General features: G+C 39.7%; 1 protein-coding gene and 1 pseudogene across 1 annotated transcript; one reads left to right on the forward strand and one right to left on the reverse strand.

Annotated features, from left to right (window-relative positions):
- Positions 1 to 74: 74 nt before the first annotated feature.
- Positions 75 to 1,659, reverse strand: LOC138005233 (uncharacterized). The gene is made up of 2 exons (XM_068851494.1): positions 1,266 to 1,659; positions 75 to 839 (listed from the first exon to the last, which is right to left on the reverse strand). The coding sequence occupies exons 1-2, from the start codon at positions 1,506 to 1,508 to the stop codon at positions 75 to 77; spliced, it is 1,008 nt and encodes a 335-aa protein (XP_068707595.1). The 5' UTR covers positions 1,509 to 1,659.
- A 12,570-nt stretch (positions 1,660 to 14,229) lies between these two features.
- The window catches only part of LOC138005234 (52 kDa repressor of the inhibitor of the protein kinase-like), a 4,253-nt pseudogene continuing 2,391 nt past the window's right edge, over positions 14,230 to 16,091 (forward strand).

Raw genomic sequence — 16,091 nt, forward strand, 5'->3', positions numbered from 1 at the left:
CTTGAACTGGTCTGCTGCCTAGAAGAAAGCGTAATTAAGTTTGTAAGATCATATTATTAAGCATCCTTAATTAATTAAGTACGCTTATCGACACTGTAAGTTTTCAGCTTGTCCCTCAAGCTTTGGTCGGCTGAAACGACTTTGCCCTCCTGAATCAGTTTTTTCTCTTCTTGAGCACTATAGAATTCCTTAAATCTGGTATTACATATTCTCTTTACCAGCTCTTGCCATATGGAGCAAGCCCTAATCTCTTCAAATGGTGCTGTGCATGCCCTTTTTGATGCTGCCAAAAATAACTCTTGTAGCTCCTCGTCTAAAGCAACCGATTGTTTTGTCAGCTTCATAAGGTTTTTTGGATATCTCTTCAGATTTTTTTCAGTCAACATTTCTCTTATTCTTTTATCTAACGTTAACAAAACAACAGTAAACTTACTATTGAAGAAAGTCAACTTTCCCTCGTCCAACCTTTTTAGACCCAATGGCAAAGATGTTTTCTCCTCTGCAGAACAGACCATTTCAGACATAATTTTAACTTCGGCTGCATAATTTTCCTTTGTCGCTTCTGAAACTCTCCTGGCTCCTTTCCGCCCATTAACAATCTTTTCTCTTCCTTTCCGTAGTTTGTGCAGCGCCGCCCCAGATACTCTAGCAACGTCCACAAAGTCGGAATCGACAACAGTGTCCGCGCCTTCACTTGCATTTGTTTGGGTTTTCCGTTTGTCAGTGTCAATCTTAATTTGCATGACTGCGCTGTGAAAATTTTCGTAAAGTGCCCAGTAGATGGTGTTAAGAACAACGGCAGCATGAAAGTTGACTTCGTCTGTTTCGTTCTCCTGCAACTGAATGGTGGTGACAATTATCTTTTTCATGTTTCTCCAGACTTCTGATTCCTCCACCGTCAACAACAATTGGGAACAAATAACTGAAAACGAAGCCCTTTTGTCACTGTTTTTCACCTTAGCGCTGGATATTTCGGTGAAAGCTTTAATTATTTTGGAGTAAATATCCCGACAAAGCTTCACAAACATTACCCTGATCGTGTCGCTATTGAGTAGGGTGGACACCATTTGCTTGCGAACTGGAAATATTGACAATGATTTTTCATTTCTTAATTCATTTTCGCAATGTGTTTGTGCACTCAAAACGTAAGACTTAAGAGTCTCCTCCAGCCTTTTTACGTCGTCGTTAGAAAGGTATTTTCCAGAACTCTTTTTCCTTTTCTCTTTACTGGACTCATTCCCCTGTTTGTTTCTGGCTTTTGGTACCTTTTTCCTCCTTACATCTTTCTGTCCTCTGCTAGGCGATTCCTCCCCAGACATGGCTGACGAATCATTTCCACTCGATAGGTCGGAAAAGTCACTCCACTCGTCTTCTGAATCATCCTCACTTTCATGTTCACTGTCAAGGTCAAGGAAGTTGTCAAGGAGGGCTTGGCTTAAATTTGGAAGCGATACTGCTGAGAGAAATCCTATATCTGCCTCATTCACGAAGGTAATATCGCCCGCCATTTTCCCTGCGCGACATCCGCGAAAATCCTCGCAGCAATGTACGTGCGTGTCGCGCACGCGATGGCGCAATTTGTTCTAAAAATAGAATAATTGTCCCATATCATGGAGCCAACCCCAATACTAGAAATGGCGCGCGCTTACGGTCTCCATCCCCGATTATGGCTCCTGATCTGGCGTGTCTTTTATACCGGCGCCTGGGTACGGACCTTATGTATCCCTTATTATAGTGTAATAAATATTGTAAGCAATAATCCTATAAACTCTTGTATACCCCTATATACCCTTGTATACCTCTATATACCCTCAAGAGAGGATGAGGTGAGAGAACAGATCCCCCTGCTCCATCATAGTTTTTTAAAAATCTATTTTTAGTTTAAGTTCTCGTTCCCAATGCCGTGCTTAACTAAAGTTTCTTTCCGTTATTACAACTGGCAAATCAGGTGCCTGTGTATGGGGGGGGGATCTGCTCGCTTACCTCATCCTCTTCATATCCTTGACTACCCTTGTAAACCCCTATATACCCTTGTAAATACTTGTATACCCTTGTATACTCCTATACTGCCTATATACCTTTGTGGACTCTATATACTCTTGAATACCTTTGTATACCCGCATAAAGCCTTGTATACTTTTGTGTGCCCTTGTATACCTTTAAGTGCATTTCTGGACATAAGTACCTATATATCCCTTACAAAAAGTTAAAAAGCGTTTGTAATTGTGTCCGTATATTTCAAATCGGTGTTTGTAGTAAAAGATGCTCTCTTGCTGGACCGATGTTTTTGATAGTGTCGCTAAGGTAGTTAGGTAATCCAGTGTGCCATACTGGGCATCCATATTCCATTATCGGACCTTCTAATAAAGCAGCAAAAAAATGACATGATAACTTCGGTTTTGAAGCCTGACTTTCGGAGAATTAGTAAGATACACAAGCTTTTGGATGCTTTCGTAGTTTTTTATCAATAACGCTCGAAACGTTGGCTTTCAAATTTCTCTATGGTGGTCAATATGAGATATCAACCCACTTGACAAACCCATTTCTGTACTACAGGACGAAACTAGGTGGTGGAAAGTAGTGAAACTACTTCCTGTGGCGTAACGAAGTCAAGCTGCCAATTATATTGTAGAGGAGAACGAGAGATCTTAAGTGGAATGGCAGTTGCCAACTACATAAATCACGCTTTTTCGGGGTATAGTGAGGTATGCAAGAGTACACAGAGGTATACAAGGGTATAGAATGCAAGGGTATATAGAGTATACAAAGGTATATGGGCAGTATAGGAGTATACAAGGGTATACAAGTGTTTACAAGGGTATATAGGGGTTTACAAGGGTAGTCGAGGATATGAAGAGGATGAGGTAAGCGAGCAGATCCCCCCCCCCCCCCTCCCCCATACACAGGCACCTGATTTGCCAGTTGTAATAACGGAAAGAAACTTTAGTTAAGCACGGCATTGGGAACGAGAACTTAAACTAAAAATAGATTTTTAAAAAACTATGATGGAGCAGGGGGATCCGTTCTCTCACCTCATCCTCTCTTGAGGGTATATAGAGGTATACAAGGGTATATAGGGGTATACAAGGGTTTATAGGATTATTGCTTACAATATTTATTACACTATAATAAGGGATACATAAGGTCCGTACCCAGGCGCCGGCATAAAAGACACGCCAGATAAAAAAGTCGCGCCAAACAAAAAAAGTGGCGCCAAATAAAAAAAGTCGCGCCAAATTAAGAAAAGTCGCGCCAAGTAAAAAAGTCGCGCCAAATAAAAAAAGTCGCGCCAGCTAAAAAAAAGTCGCGCCAAATAAAAAAAGTCGCGCCAAATAAAAAAAGTCGCGCCAAATTAAGAAAAGTCGCGCCAAGTAAAAAAAGTCGCGCCAGCTAAAAAAAAGTCGCGCCACTGACACAAATAAAAACAAGAGTCACGCCCAAAGTAAAAAAGTCTCGACAGAAAAAAATAAAAAGTATACGCACACCCGGGTGGCACTAACAGGGCTCCGTATACAACAACACTTCGAAAAGATGACACGTCCACATAATTTTGACAAGAAAAAAGAGTTTGCGAAGTTGGGAAGGCATGCTTGTTTACTTTCCGCGTGGGAGAGCCGCGCGTCGGTCGCGCGAGCTTTAAAGCTCACGCCATCACCCACTTTCTAGTAACCAGGTTGTGCGCGGTCAGGAAATTGTATGAGGCCACCTTAAAGCCGCGGCTACACGAGCGATTTTTGCTCGCGCTGGTGATGCGATTTTTTCAAATTTTGTTGCGTCGCCAGCGCGAGATAAAAATCGCACGTGTAGCCACCCTTGAACTGGCGACGCGACAGGTGAAAAAATCGCAAGAGTTGAAACTTTCGCGACAAAATCGCAGAGATAGCCACCCTGCAACTTTTTTCCCGCGCTTGCGACGCGACTAAAGAGTATTGAGCCAATGAAATTAAAGGACTAAAACGAGGTTCCGGTTTGAGCAAAAATAACATGGCGGACGAAGATAGAAGATTTAATGAGGAAGAAACCATTAAGTTAATTAGATTCCTAGAAAAAAACCCTGACTTGCTGAAGTCATCAAGTAAAAATGTCAGGCTGCAGTTGAAGGAGCAGCTACGCGACCATTTAGGTACGTTCCTCACGTTTTCACGAGAGTAATGTCTTGTCAGTTATGCAACACTGCAACTCTTGACCGTCTTCGTTTTTCACGTCTAGGTAATCTGTATTCAGTGCCCACGATCGAAAGAAAAATATACAATCTTCGCATGTGCATGAGAAGGATCGTAAAGAAGGAAGTAGACCAAAACGGTGACGGTGACAGCACCAAAAAAACGCCTTCAAAAGAATGGAAATTTTATAATGCCATGTTGTTCATGAAAAAGGATATAGAGGAAGATTTAGAAAAGGAGAAGACAAAAGGTGAGAAGGAGATGACGATTGAGGAGAAGGCGACCCTTATAGAGTTTTACAAAAATACATCACAGTTATGGGACACAAACCGAAAGGAATACCGTGACCGTGACCAGAGAAGAGCGTCAATGGAAAGGTTGTCGAAAGAGTTCGATGACAAGTATACCGTTAAAGACCTTGCAGAAACGTGGCACAAGTTATCAACCCACTTTCAACGTGAGTCAGTGAAGCAGGAGAGCTCACTCAAATCCGGTGCCGGGAAAGAAGACGTCTACGAGTCAGACTGGCCTTTTTTTACCTCCCTCGAAATTATTAAAGACAAAATAGAACCAGACGATGGCGTTTCCAACACGTTTAACCATGTTGCACCTGTGAACGAGAAAAGAACCCCTTCAAAACGGAAGCGGGAAGAAGAAAAAGAAAATTCAATGGAAATTGCAAAAATAAAAGTGCTGGAGGCCCTTTTATCCAGGCTCAGCGACGACAAAGCAACAACCAGAGGAGGAATGAGTTGGAGAAGTGGCTATGAAGCTGGATTCCAAGTTGGCTTCCAGCAAGGTATGGCTTTTAGCCAGCTCCAAATCAAGCAAGTTCAACCCAGGCCTGCCTTCCAATCCCTTTATCCGTTGCAGCATGCAGCCCCTTTTTACTCTCCACTACCTACGTTCATCTCTCCGAATGTACCTCATGGGCAGCGGATGCTTGGGCAAACAACGCCAAGTACAAGCCAAGACGACCGACAGTACGTCACAATCATTGGCCACCATTGATCCTTCAGAAATTGATTGGAACTAGTAGCTTTTCTTCCCTGTTGTTAGCTGAAATGGCTTTACGTGCAAGAATTAAATGTCAGAGAACATACGAACTACTTGCGTGAACTTTAAAAGTTGAACCAAGGTAAACCTTTCAATTTATGCATTTTCTGTGTTTTATTTACACACCAAAGCCACTCCCATTCAGTGTTGTATGGCTTGGCACACAACACTGAAAAAAACTGCCATTTTCTGTTAGACCTTTCTGTCAATGTAATCACAGGATAGCTTGGCAAACAATATTGAACAAAATTGCCATTTTCTTTAAGATTTTTAAAGGTTGTTACACAGAGCTGTTTCAGATTAAGATAGTTTGGCCTGCAATAATACTGAACAAATTCAGCATATACATATTGTAAGTGACTTCTAAACATTTGTCTTTTCAGTATTAAAGGTATCTAGCCATTTCCAGAACAGGATAACTTGGTATACTACATGTGCACAATTTATGAATGAACATTGAAACTCTTCTTAATAGCAAATAGCCCATTTTAGATAAATTAATATTCACTCTTTCACCTTCAGGCTCGTGGGAAGGGAGCTCAAGAGTCAAAGTTTTCAAAGGAAAGTATGACAAAACTGGAATTTCAAGAGGGGTGGAGGGGTCTGATCCAAACAACCTTCTGTGGGAGGGGTTTAAGCATTTTCTGGAAGAACACAATAAATTGAAGAGTTAAGAGCATAACTGTCACATGTTAGGCCGTTTTTCGATTTCTCTTCGATTTGTCCGAATTTTTGCATGTGACCTGCAATTTGATCAAAAACATTGTCCTGCAAATTTTTTTTTTTGCTGATTTGTGTTTTGTTTTTGAGAAACAACGCATGCAAAAAAGCTGAGGTTTTCCTTGCATGCATTATTTCCCCAAAATGAAATGCAAATATAGTCAAAAAAAATACTGGACAATAATTTTTCATGGCATTGCAGATCACATGTAACAAGCCAAAAATTCGACATAAGATAGTTATGCTCTCTGAGCCCTTCAATTATAGACATTCCTTGATAAGTGTTATCATCAGTAAGAAACGGATGTCACTGTCATTCACTGATAAATTTAACTTTCCAGTATCTTCAGGTTCTAACAAACCTTTTCACTATAAACTCTGCCATTTGAAAATGGGGCAAATGTGGAACATACAGTGTTTGTATATGGGGATGTAATGTCAAATAAGTGCTCTAATATTTGAAACCTACACAAACTTTGAATGATGAGGGTAATATAGGGTCCAAGCATAGAGAGTGCATAATTATATTTTTTAATTCCCTGCCCACATTTTTCTGTAAACTCTGCATAGACTATATAGGAAGAACAATTTACGAATTTGCAGTGGAAAATCAAAAACAACAATATTACAAAATGTGCACACTTTTGAGTCTAGCTGTATTCCTCAAATTTAAGCACAGAAATGCTTGGACCCCTAACCTTCACCATTCAAAGCCATTATTTGGTATTGAATCCTCACATGTTATGCATGCTGTTTGGCACATTTTCAAAATGGTGATTTTAAGTCTCTGCATTTTGGGTGAAAAGGATCATCACAAAATGTGAGCACTCCTCCACTGCCAAGGTACTACGCCTTCCATCACAACATACTCCGAGAATTCCCTCCTGATTTCCTTGGCTTCTTGGGTGGCATTGTGGTGACCAAAATCTTCCAGATTCAACCATGAGTTGTCCCCAGTGTGACATCCATCATCTTCTGTAAGATCTTGTGGATGCTGAATCTGGCCAGCCTCTGTTTCAGAACGCAACCAGTTGTGAAGTGTTATTACTGCCAGGGTGATGGAAGTTGCCCGCCGAGGCTGCAGGAGAAGAGGCTTTCTGAACACTTTCCATCTGCTTGAGAGGATACCAAACGCATTTTCGGAGATCCTTCGACACCTGGAAAGACTATGATTAATCAAAGTGCCACTGTCGTTACTCGTGGATATGAAAGTTACCGCGATTGTTTAAAATTGGCAGGCTGAAGTTTTCTTTATGCATTAGCATTGATAGTTGGATAATTGTGTAACAGCACGGTGGGCTCTCATAAGCAACTAGATACCCAGAATAATGCATGTATGTGAGGTAATCCCCTTTGCTGGAATTCAACCCTGTGAAATAAGTATACTATTTCTCCGATAGGCATAAGATTACTCGTTAACACATCCTCTATAAAGAGCTGTAGCATGTGTTCAAAGTTCGTTGCACAGATGACAGAGTAATTTTGAATAAGGTCTGATTTTTGTTGCCAGATCATACATTCCTCCAACAAACCTTGCGAATATTTATCACTATATTTGATACTGTTACACTTAGAAACAGATTATCTGAACCATAACTGATCACAGCAAATGCATTTATATTCGGGGCCATGTGTTATCTTATCACGAAAAAGACTGAATCACTTTTGACATGGAATGTCTAATAGAGTCTTGACCTTGACAAATTTCAGTTTGGTTTAGCCTTAAGCTGTGCATAGCTTTCCTTAAATGGTTTTATGCTTTTCTGTTTAGGTCTCTGATATGTTCTGGATTGCTTTTATTTTCCTATTCCCTTGCTGCTTTAATATTTTCAGATCTGTTTTGGCGTTTTGCATTGTTTTTCTTTTCCCTGAACTCTTCAAGTGATTTTGTCTCTTCCACTTGATAGATTCTCTCATATAAGCTCTTTTTTGCCACTGCTTTGTAGAAATTATTAGTGACACTCACATCATTTTTGGCCATCGTTAATTAATCGATTATTACCAGGCTCTGAATAATTGTTGACATTGGTAACACCACTGATTTCATTTATAATAATCTAACTGAAGTGCTGAAACATAGTGTCTTCCATCTAGATGTCCAGTGTTCACAGTAGTTCCCTGTTGTCCACTTACAGGACTGATAACAGTTACTGGTGCCCACCCCTCAATGGATTCATTTATACGTATAGTAACATTTAATACATTGCAAACTGCTTGCACAATAAGTGCATCACACCATGTATGTTGCTGTCACAACAAATGCACAATAATTGCTCTGTAATGGGTCCAATAAATTTTTGACGGTTGTTTCTGATGGATTCAACTCCAGCAGCATGCACGTTCATGTGATAGGAAGGATCATTGTATAACTGGTGGGCAACAGAAGAAAAGAAGCATGAACTATCTGAGGTACATTCTAGTGCCTTCAATCCTTTTTGAGCTAATCGAGCCTGCAACAGTGCTATAGAAGGATTTCTCAGTATTGTATGTGCTGTATGTGTACTCGTTCCATGAGCAACAGGGCCTGGCCATGGTTTCGATTCAATGTCTCCCGATATCAATAGCTTTTCTCTTGATAGACAATAATTCTCATTTTGTTGGTTCAATTTTGTCGAATGCGTAGTAGCAGATTGATCTTGAAGACACAATAGAACTGACAAGTCTTTTTTGTGTTTAGCAGTCCTATGGATAATAAGGTATAAATGACGATTAGAATCTCCAACTCTCGAAGATTGTTATGTCTGAGTTGCGGTCTAGGTATAGAGATATAATATTTTCCAAAAGCAAGAGATAAACATTTTCTCAACTCAGACAACCGCGGTACGTCCTTATTTAAATAATGCACCATACACTTTCCAATTACCTTGTCTTTCTGAAACAAGCTCGACGTTTTCTTGTAAGGAATTAATCCTGGAAGGTTCTCTGTCCCTGGGAGCATGTACTGCCTCAGCCCTTGCTCTATCGCAGGAGATTAGTACGGATTTCTTATCAGTTTTCGTTACATAATCAGTGACCGAGTCTTTCGACAGTTCTTCATCATGCTGATGATCCACCACACAATTACTAGTGTCTGGAAGCATGGATTGCTTGGTTGCCTCACTGTTTTTCATGTCACGGATGTTGTTCAAGTTGTATTCACATGGCTTTGATGACTCATAGCTTGCAGAACTTCGTGATAGCTTTGATAAACATTGGTATACTTTGATAGCTTCGATGTTACTCTCCAAATGGCAGTCACCTTCCAAATGGAATTTATTTATCCCCCGTGAGCTTAGAGGATGAACAGGCACTGTCCTCTCACCATGTGTCTGTCGATTCCATTTCTACACGTATTAAAGTCTTCGCGTTGGTCAGTGAAAGGCGGTGCGCAACTAATTGCACCAATCTGTACTTGTTCAGAATATTTTGCTTCACCTTCGAAGAAAGCCATTTCTGCTTCTAAATGCAGCGGAAGGTGCTCAAACACTTAAGTATAACAGCGGCATACAGCAATGGCGGCGCACAACCACGCGAACAGGAAGTCACAGCTTTCTAAGCTGTGTTGTGATTATCCATCCTGATTGGCTTATTAGATCGAACTTCCGGTTACGCAGGAGTGACACATTTGCATAAAGAACCTCACCAAAACTCGTGGATATATCCACGAGTGAAAATGCGCTTCTCTTCTGTTAATCCTATTTGGGGATATGGCTTCATCAGGTAGGAGGTCAACCCAAATGCATCATCCCCCACAAAAACATGAGGGATGCTCTCGCTCCTGCCTGGTAATGGTTTAGGAGGGGGAATTCTTAATGGGTTGTTTTCATTCTCCAGTGCCTTTCGAAAACTGTTGCGCGACCAGTTGCCACCATCTGACATCCTGCCGTTCATCCCCACATCAACATTTAAGAACTCGTACTCAGGTCCAACAACAGCCATTAAAATTACGCTATCGTTCCCTTTGTAGTCATGATACCTATAGCACCAAGGATGTTAGGCAAGTTCCACCTTTCTTCAAATTTCCACGAAATTTGTTCCCACTCTCTTCTTGAATTTGGCGTTTTCACATAAATTGGGCCCATTTCCTCGTAGATTGCTATGCAGACCTCGGAGAATGCCTGTGAGATCGTCTCTCTCCCAAGCCTAAACTGGAAATGCAGGGAACGAAACGACTCACTAGTGGCCAAGAATCTTAAAGTAAGAGCACACATTTCTCCAGGTTTAATGCTTTCACGCATTGCCGCGTCTCTTTTCGCTAACCTTGGGGTCAAAGTGACTACCAAGACATGAAATTGCGTCTTCGTCACACGCAATAGCTCGTGAAACGCCGGGGTATTTATCTTCGACTGAAATTTCGCTTAAAAGTTGATGGTAGAATCCGCGTTCTTTCCTCCTTTCCAGCCACGAACGGACCCTCGTTGATCTTGTCTTTTCCTCTTTCTTCGTTTTTTTTTTTCGTAGAAGACAAATAAAGAAAAACAGCCGATAATATCATGTCCTTGTCCAAAAGGCAGTCCGCCATGTTTGTTTATACTGCCCAGGTCTCTTGAAGTATGCGATTCGCGCAGCCTTTAATTTGTCGCCAAAACTTGTCACTAGTGTAGCCACCTCGCGCGCAGTCGACGCGACAAAATTTGAAAAAAATCGCATAACCAGCGCGAGCAAAAAATCGCTCGTGTAGCCGCGGCTTAAGGGGGCTCGAAAGGGTTTTCAGCTGAGTGCGCGCGCGTAAGCCACACACACAATTCTAAAAGCTGATCGCGTCATCTCACGATTCAAAGTGAGTCACCAGAAATAAACAAATACCGCTAATTTTGCTCACCTTTCTTCTAATTTACTTACATATGGAATATAAACTGAGACATCTCCTATTCACGAAAACTACGAAAATTCTACACACACGGTTTAATGGTCAGTAGAATCCGTTTGTGTTGACCTGTAACTTCACTCGCCCGTTCACTCGAATGAGCGGGTGACGCATGCGTAAATGCCGATCTTGTAACCTCCTCATTTTTCCTGATTTTGCAACTTTACTCGTTTACATCTCTACTTCCCGACGACAATTTTTTTTTCATTTTTTGCATGTTAGTTTAGATTAACTTAAAACGTTCGTCTTTCAAATTTTAAAAAAAAACCGTAGGTGAAAAAAGAAATTAGCGACACATTTCAGTGCTTTTTAATTTTTTTCTTTTTTTTTTAATTTTCTTGTTTTCATTCTCTTGTCTTGTTAATTCGGATGATAGGGATCTTTCCTTCATATATGTTGGAAATTGGTAAAAAAAAATTAAGCAACCATAAAATCAAGGGACCAACTATCAGGAGCATTTTCCCGGCAAATATGACCAACGTGGTCAATAATCACTTCTCCAATATTCCACCACTCCCTCCAAAGCTTTTTGCCGGCCAAAGTTGTCACGTGATCCGTCGCGAAGACCACATTCGACATGGATGAAGCTCAAGGTAAGGTGTGAAAATCGTTGGCAGTTTTTTCAATAGTTAGAAGACTGAATTCTTTAAGTTGAGCGCGCGCGAAAACCACACTCGTCCGGCCTTAGCTGCTTGTGTCAGGCAATGAATCAAGATTTATACTGCAATGCCGCAAGAATTGCGAACCGGAACGAAAATTTGCTAGATTTGCAAGGAAAGGTTACGTTTATACAAACGTTGGCCGTGTAGCACTTATATTTTAAACAGAGTTAACTGAATAGAGTGTAATGTTAAGTGCTATTCAGTTAAGTACTATTCAGTTAACTTTGCTAGATTTGGTCAGCAATATCTCGAAAGTTACCTTAATGGCCCCTGATTTTTTTTATTAACATAAGATTAGCTATTTCGCATTATCAAAGAAACTAACTTTCAGTTTTGGAAATGGCAGCGAAATTCCCTGTTGAAGATGTTTCCTCCCTTAAACCATTCCATGTATTACCAGCACCTCCTGATGAGGGTGTGTCTATGAATTTAACCCCTCCCCCCTAAGAAAAGAAAGATCAAAGTGCAAATATCTCCCCCCTCTCTTGGAATAAGGATCATTTTTTCCAAAGATCAAAGAAACCAACTGACTTACCCCCTCAGAAATAACCCCTCCTTACCTCCTTTCTCCCCCTGAATTTTAAAACACCCTCAATTTGGGATGGGGGTGTGTGTGGCTAATAAATGGAATGGCCTTTTTAAATTGAGTTGTCATGGTCACCCCAACAGCATTTGTATGTTGAATTTCCTTTATTTCCTTTTTGGGAAGGCTCTGGAAAGTATGTGTTTGCATCCGAAGTTTTGTATTCTTTCTGCAGATGTATCAAGTGACGAGGAGTGTTCAGTAAGTTTACGTCAGTGCCCTTTTAGCCACACAATTATGAGAGAAGAATTGCACTGAGCACAGAGTTTTAATTATGGGGTCTTATAAACCCAAAAATGTAGCAGAGACAGAAATCGCCACTAGTTTTAACGAAACTTTCATATTGCCAAGATATTTTAATTATTTTCAGCATTCAGTTCATGTGTGTACAGTACCTACAGTAACTGTAACCAAGGATGTGTAACAATTTTGTTACTTTTACTGTAGACTAATTACCTGTAAAATTGGCTTGCACTTTCATTTTTGCATGAGTTACAGTCATCTATTTTGAAACATTGCCTTTACAGTCACTGCAGGTTAACAAGACAAAGAAGTGTAAATTATCACCATCAATGTTATCTTATGTAACATTTTCATAAAACAGTGTAATGTTATGTAGCAATGTTTTGAGAGTGGTCTTTTGCAGTACAGCCAAAAAACAACGATCTTTAGTTGTATGGTGTAAAAATTTAGTGGCTCTAAAAATTATTTGAACTCTTGTTTTTACTTACATTATCCCAAGAAGAAACAATGCATTCAAGTTAAAATTGTGCTGTTCATTTTGGTCACTGGCCTTGGTTGCTAAAAGAGTGGCCAACACAATCCATCAGCAAAACAATGTTTTGGTTCTCCAATGAACTGTTACAGATCACATTGCCATAGGCAAGCGAGATGTAGTGTTTGTTTGTCATAATCTTCAGATTTCACCAGGAGATTTATTTCTAACAAGTTTATTTAAATAATTATTGGAAAAATTTAATAAATATTACATTTCAACTGTTTGTGTTACAGGGATTGGTACAATGATGATGCTCAGACCCCTGTATACACAAGAGACAAAAATGTACGTACTCCAAAGGACACGCTAGAATTATTGCTGAACTTTGAAGACCAAAGCAAGATTTGTTCAGCACAGCTGTACTTTCATCGTGGATGTAACCAAGTTAAAAGATCCAAAAGACATCAAGTGTGATGACTTAGGGCCTGGAAGAATAATAGCCGCAAGTCTTTTAGTTTCTTTACAGATGACCAAGATGAAAAGCTACAAATTCGCAATATCAACCAAGGATGGAGAAAGCAGAGAATCCGAGGGCCTTGACATCCTGTATGTATTGCGACGAGAATATTACCAGCTCCGTAGCAGTCCAGACTTCCACAAGAGAATTGATACCATAATCAGTAAGTACAAGACTTGGTTGCTAAAGAATTGCCATGCCTTGATCACTATTTACATGATTAAGCAATTCTGCAAATATTTTCCTAAAGCCTATATATATTTCAAATTGAAAAGCAACAAACTGCTTAATGATGGTGTTTCCCTCTAAAAAGGGAGAAAATGGACTTAGAAATTTTGTTACTCTGTTACAAAATTGAATGTGCAATTTTTTTTTTACAGATGCTTTCTTTTTCAGAACCAGATGTCATATTATATATGTATTGTCTGGTGCAATATGCCTTTACTGGTGAAGAGCATTCTCTAGACCTCAAGCCACATGGAAATTGTAAGCAAACATGCAGAGGATTTGTTAGAACTCTAGAAAACACTAAAAAAAGAGCTTGTAAAGGCATCACTTGTATGAAAGCCTAAGGAAACAGTTCGCCAAGTACTAGGGGAAAATTGTAAACTATCAGAGGTACGAAGTGTAGGGACCCAGAGGCGGATCCAGGGGAGAGGTTGAGGGGGTTGCAACCCCCCCTTTGAGCAGCATTTGTTTGGTTTTTTCTTTGGTTCTTCCTAAGATAATAAAGAAAATTGTTTTTTTACGAAGTTGATTCACTTCCACCATTCGACCGCTTGTCAAGCTTTGAAAAGATAATGAACATTTCGCGACTTTTGTACTGGATATTACTTGTAAGACGGTCGTTTTAGGATCAGATATAACAGGCGAGATGAACAGGTGACATTCACTCAAAGTAAACGAGTGGGATTGGGACCAAGCGAATGTTTGAGTATTGCTGAAATGTGTTCAACGCTGGAAAATGAAGAAAATAACAGATTTTTATACAAAGAAATCAGGTAAGTTCGTGGTTCCTTTTAAAAAAAGTCATTTAATTTAATTCTTTTACAACAATAACTATTTTCAACAGTCAATAGCCTCGACATACCGTGCAATTCGTAAACAAAGTCAGGAGCCCATCTGGAGCGTGCAAATTCCATACAGCGTCTGTGAAACGGCGTTTTCACAAGTAGGTTTATTTTTAGACTAGCCCTTCCCGCGAATTAGGTCAAAAAACAAAGGCAGTTCCGGTTCGGTGACCCTATGACGTCAGCTTAATTTCTTGTAATTGGTCATCAGGCTCCTGTGGGAGTCTCATTAGCGGGAAATTCAATCTAAAAATAACCTTACTTGTGAAAACGCCGTTGCACGAAAATAGGTAAGTTGCACGCTCCGGGTGATGGGCTCTTGACAAAGTACGTTTTCCATCGCACCGCCATCTTGAACAGAAAATCATTTCTTTTGAATATAAACATTTTTCAGGTCCAGCGCAATCAAGGCCTGAACAATCCGCGAGTAATGAAGGTATTCAGGAAGGTAAGCAGAAATAACATTTCCATTAAACCGAAAAATATACATTAAAATTGATCATGTTATTAATTAATACTTCACTAAGTGAACTGTCATCATAAACACAGAAAGCAGCTGTTCTGCTCCTCCTAACAAGCTAACAAAACGCAGCATCTCAGACGATCACGCTGAAGTGTCCGAGATCGAAGGTAGAATATTCTTATTTTCATTTATCTGAATGGTGAACTTATTTTGCTGATCCAACCGACCAGTATTAGGAAAGAGTAAATTCAAATGATACAATAAGTCCAGGGAATTCCATGTAAGACTGACTGGTATTAATTTCGTTTTGTACACAGCTTTGCCTGATGAAGTATTGGTCGAGGTGTTTAAAAACTTCTGCCTTAAAGAATTCTTAAAACATTGTGCCTGGTCTCAAGAAGGTGGAGGCACATTGTAAACGATAATAACATTCTGTGGAGTTGCTTCCTTCTTGATGAGTGGCACATAAGATATTTAACTGAAGAAAACTTTATTAACATCATGTCACACTCCAGTGGGTCCAGATATTTTTCCATAGGATATATCGAAATGAGAACATCAGAAAGGAGGCTGGAAACATTACTAGAAAATAGACTAGGATTTTCTAAACATCTGAGATATTTGGATTTAAGTGGGCAAGCAATATCATCCCTTCCTATTGACTGAGTCCTTTCCTCTTGAAACCTTGATCCTTAATGACTGTCACAAAATAAATACCTGTCGTTGTACTGCAGTTTTAATGCAAATAAAAAATCTTAGAATATTATCACTGAACAGAGTAGGATTCACTGCCAATCAAGTGGCAACCATTACAGCCTTTTCATGCTCACTGAATGTTCTGTGCCTGGTTGGTGTAAGCCTTACAAGAAAAGACATGACTGATTTTGCAAAAATTGAATCACCTTCAGTTTTTAGAAATATCTTGCAGTTCTGACGATGAAGAACATATTCATGCTCTAGGGGAAGAATATGACGTTAGTTTTGTTTGTCGCTGAGAGTAAAAATATGCTATATATGAAGGCCTAAGAGTGTTGTGTTATAGAAAATAGTGTGTAATGACATATACTGAAGGTCTAACCAAGATATTTTTCATGTGATCTGTATGGCACAATATCAGCGGCCTATGGCATTTGTTTCTTTGTGTGTATGACAATTTCAAATTCTGTCAGTTGAAATTTTGTGAAATAAAAAGTATGCTTGTTCAATTTTATTGAGGTTATTTGAATTACTTAAAGGACTAACTTATTAAGGGTTATGAATGTACAGACAATTTTTTTTTTTTTGTAAATTTTA

The sequence above is a fragment of the Montipora foliosa genome, chromosome 6 (assembly GCF_036669935.1).
Source record: "Montipora foliosa isolate CH-2021 chromosome 6, ASM3666993v2, whole genome shotgun sequence".
NCBI classification, from domain to species: domain Eukaryota; kingdom Metazoa; phylum Cnidaria; class Anthozoa; order Scleractinia; family Acroporidae; genus Montipora; species Montipora foliosa.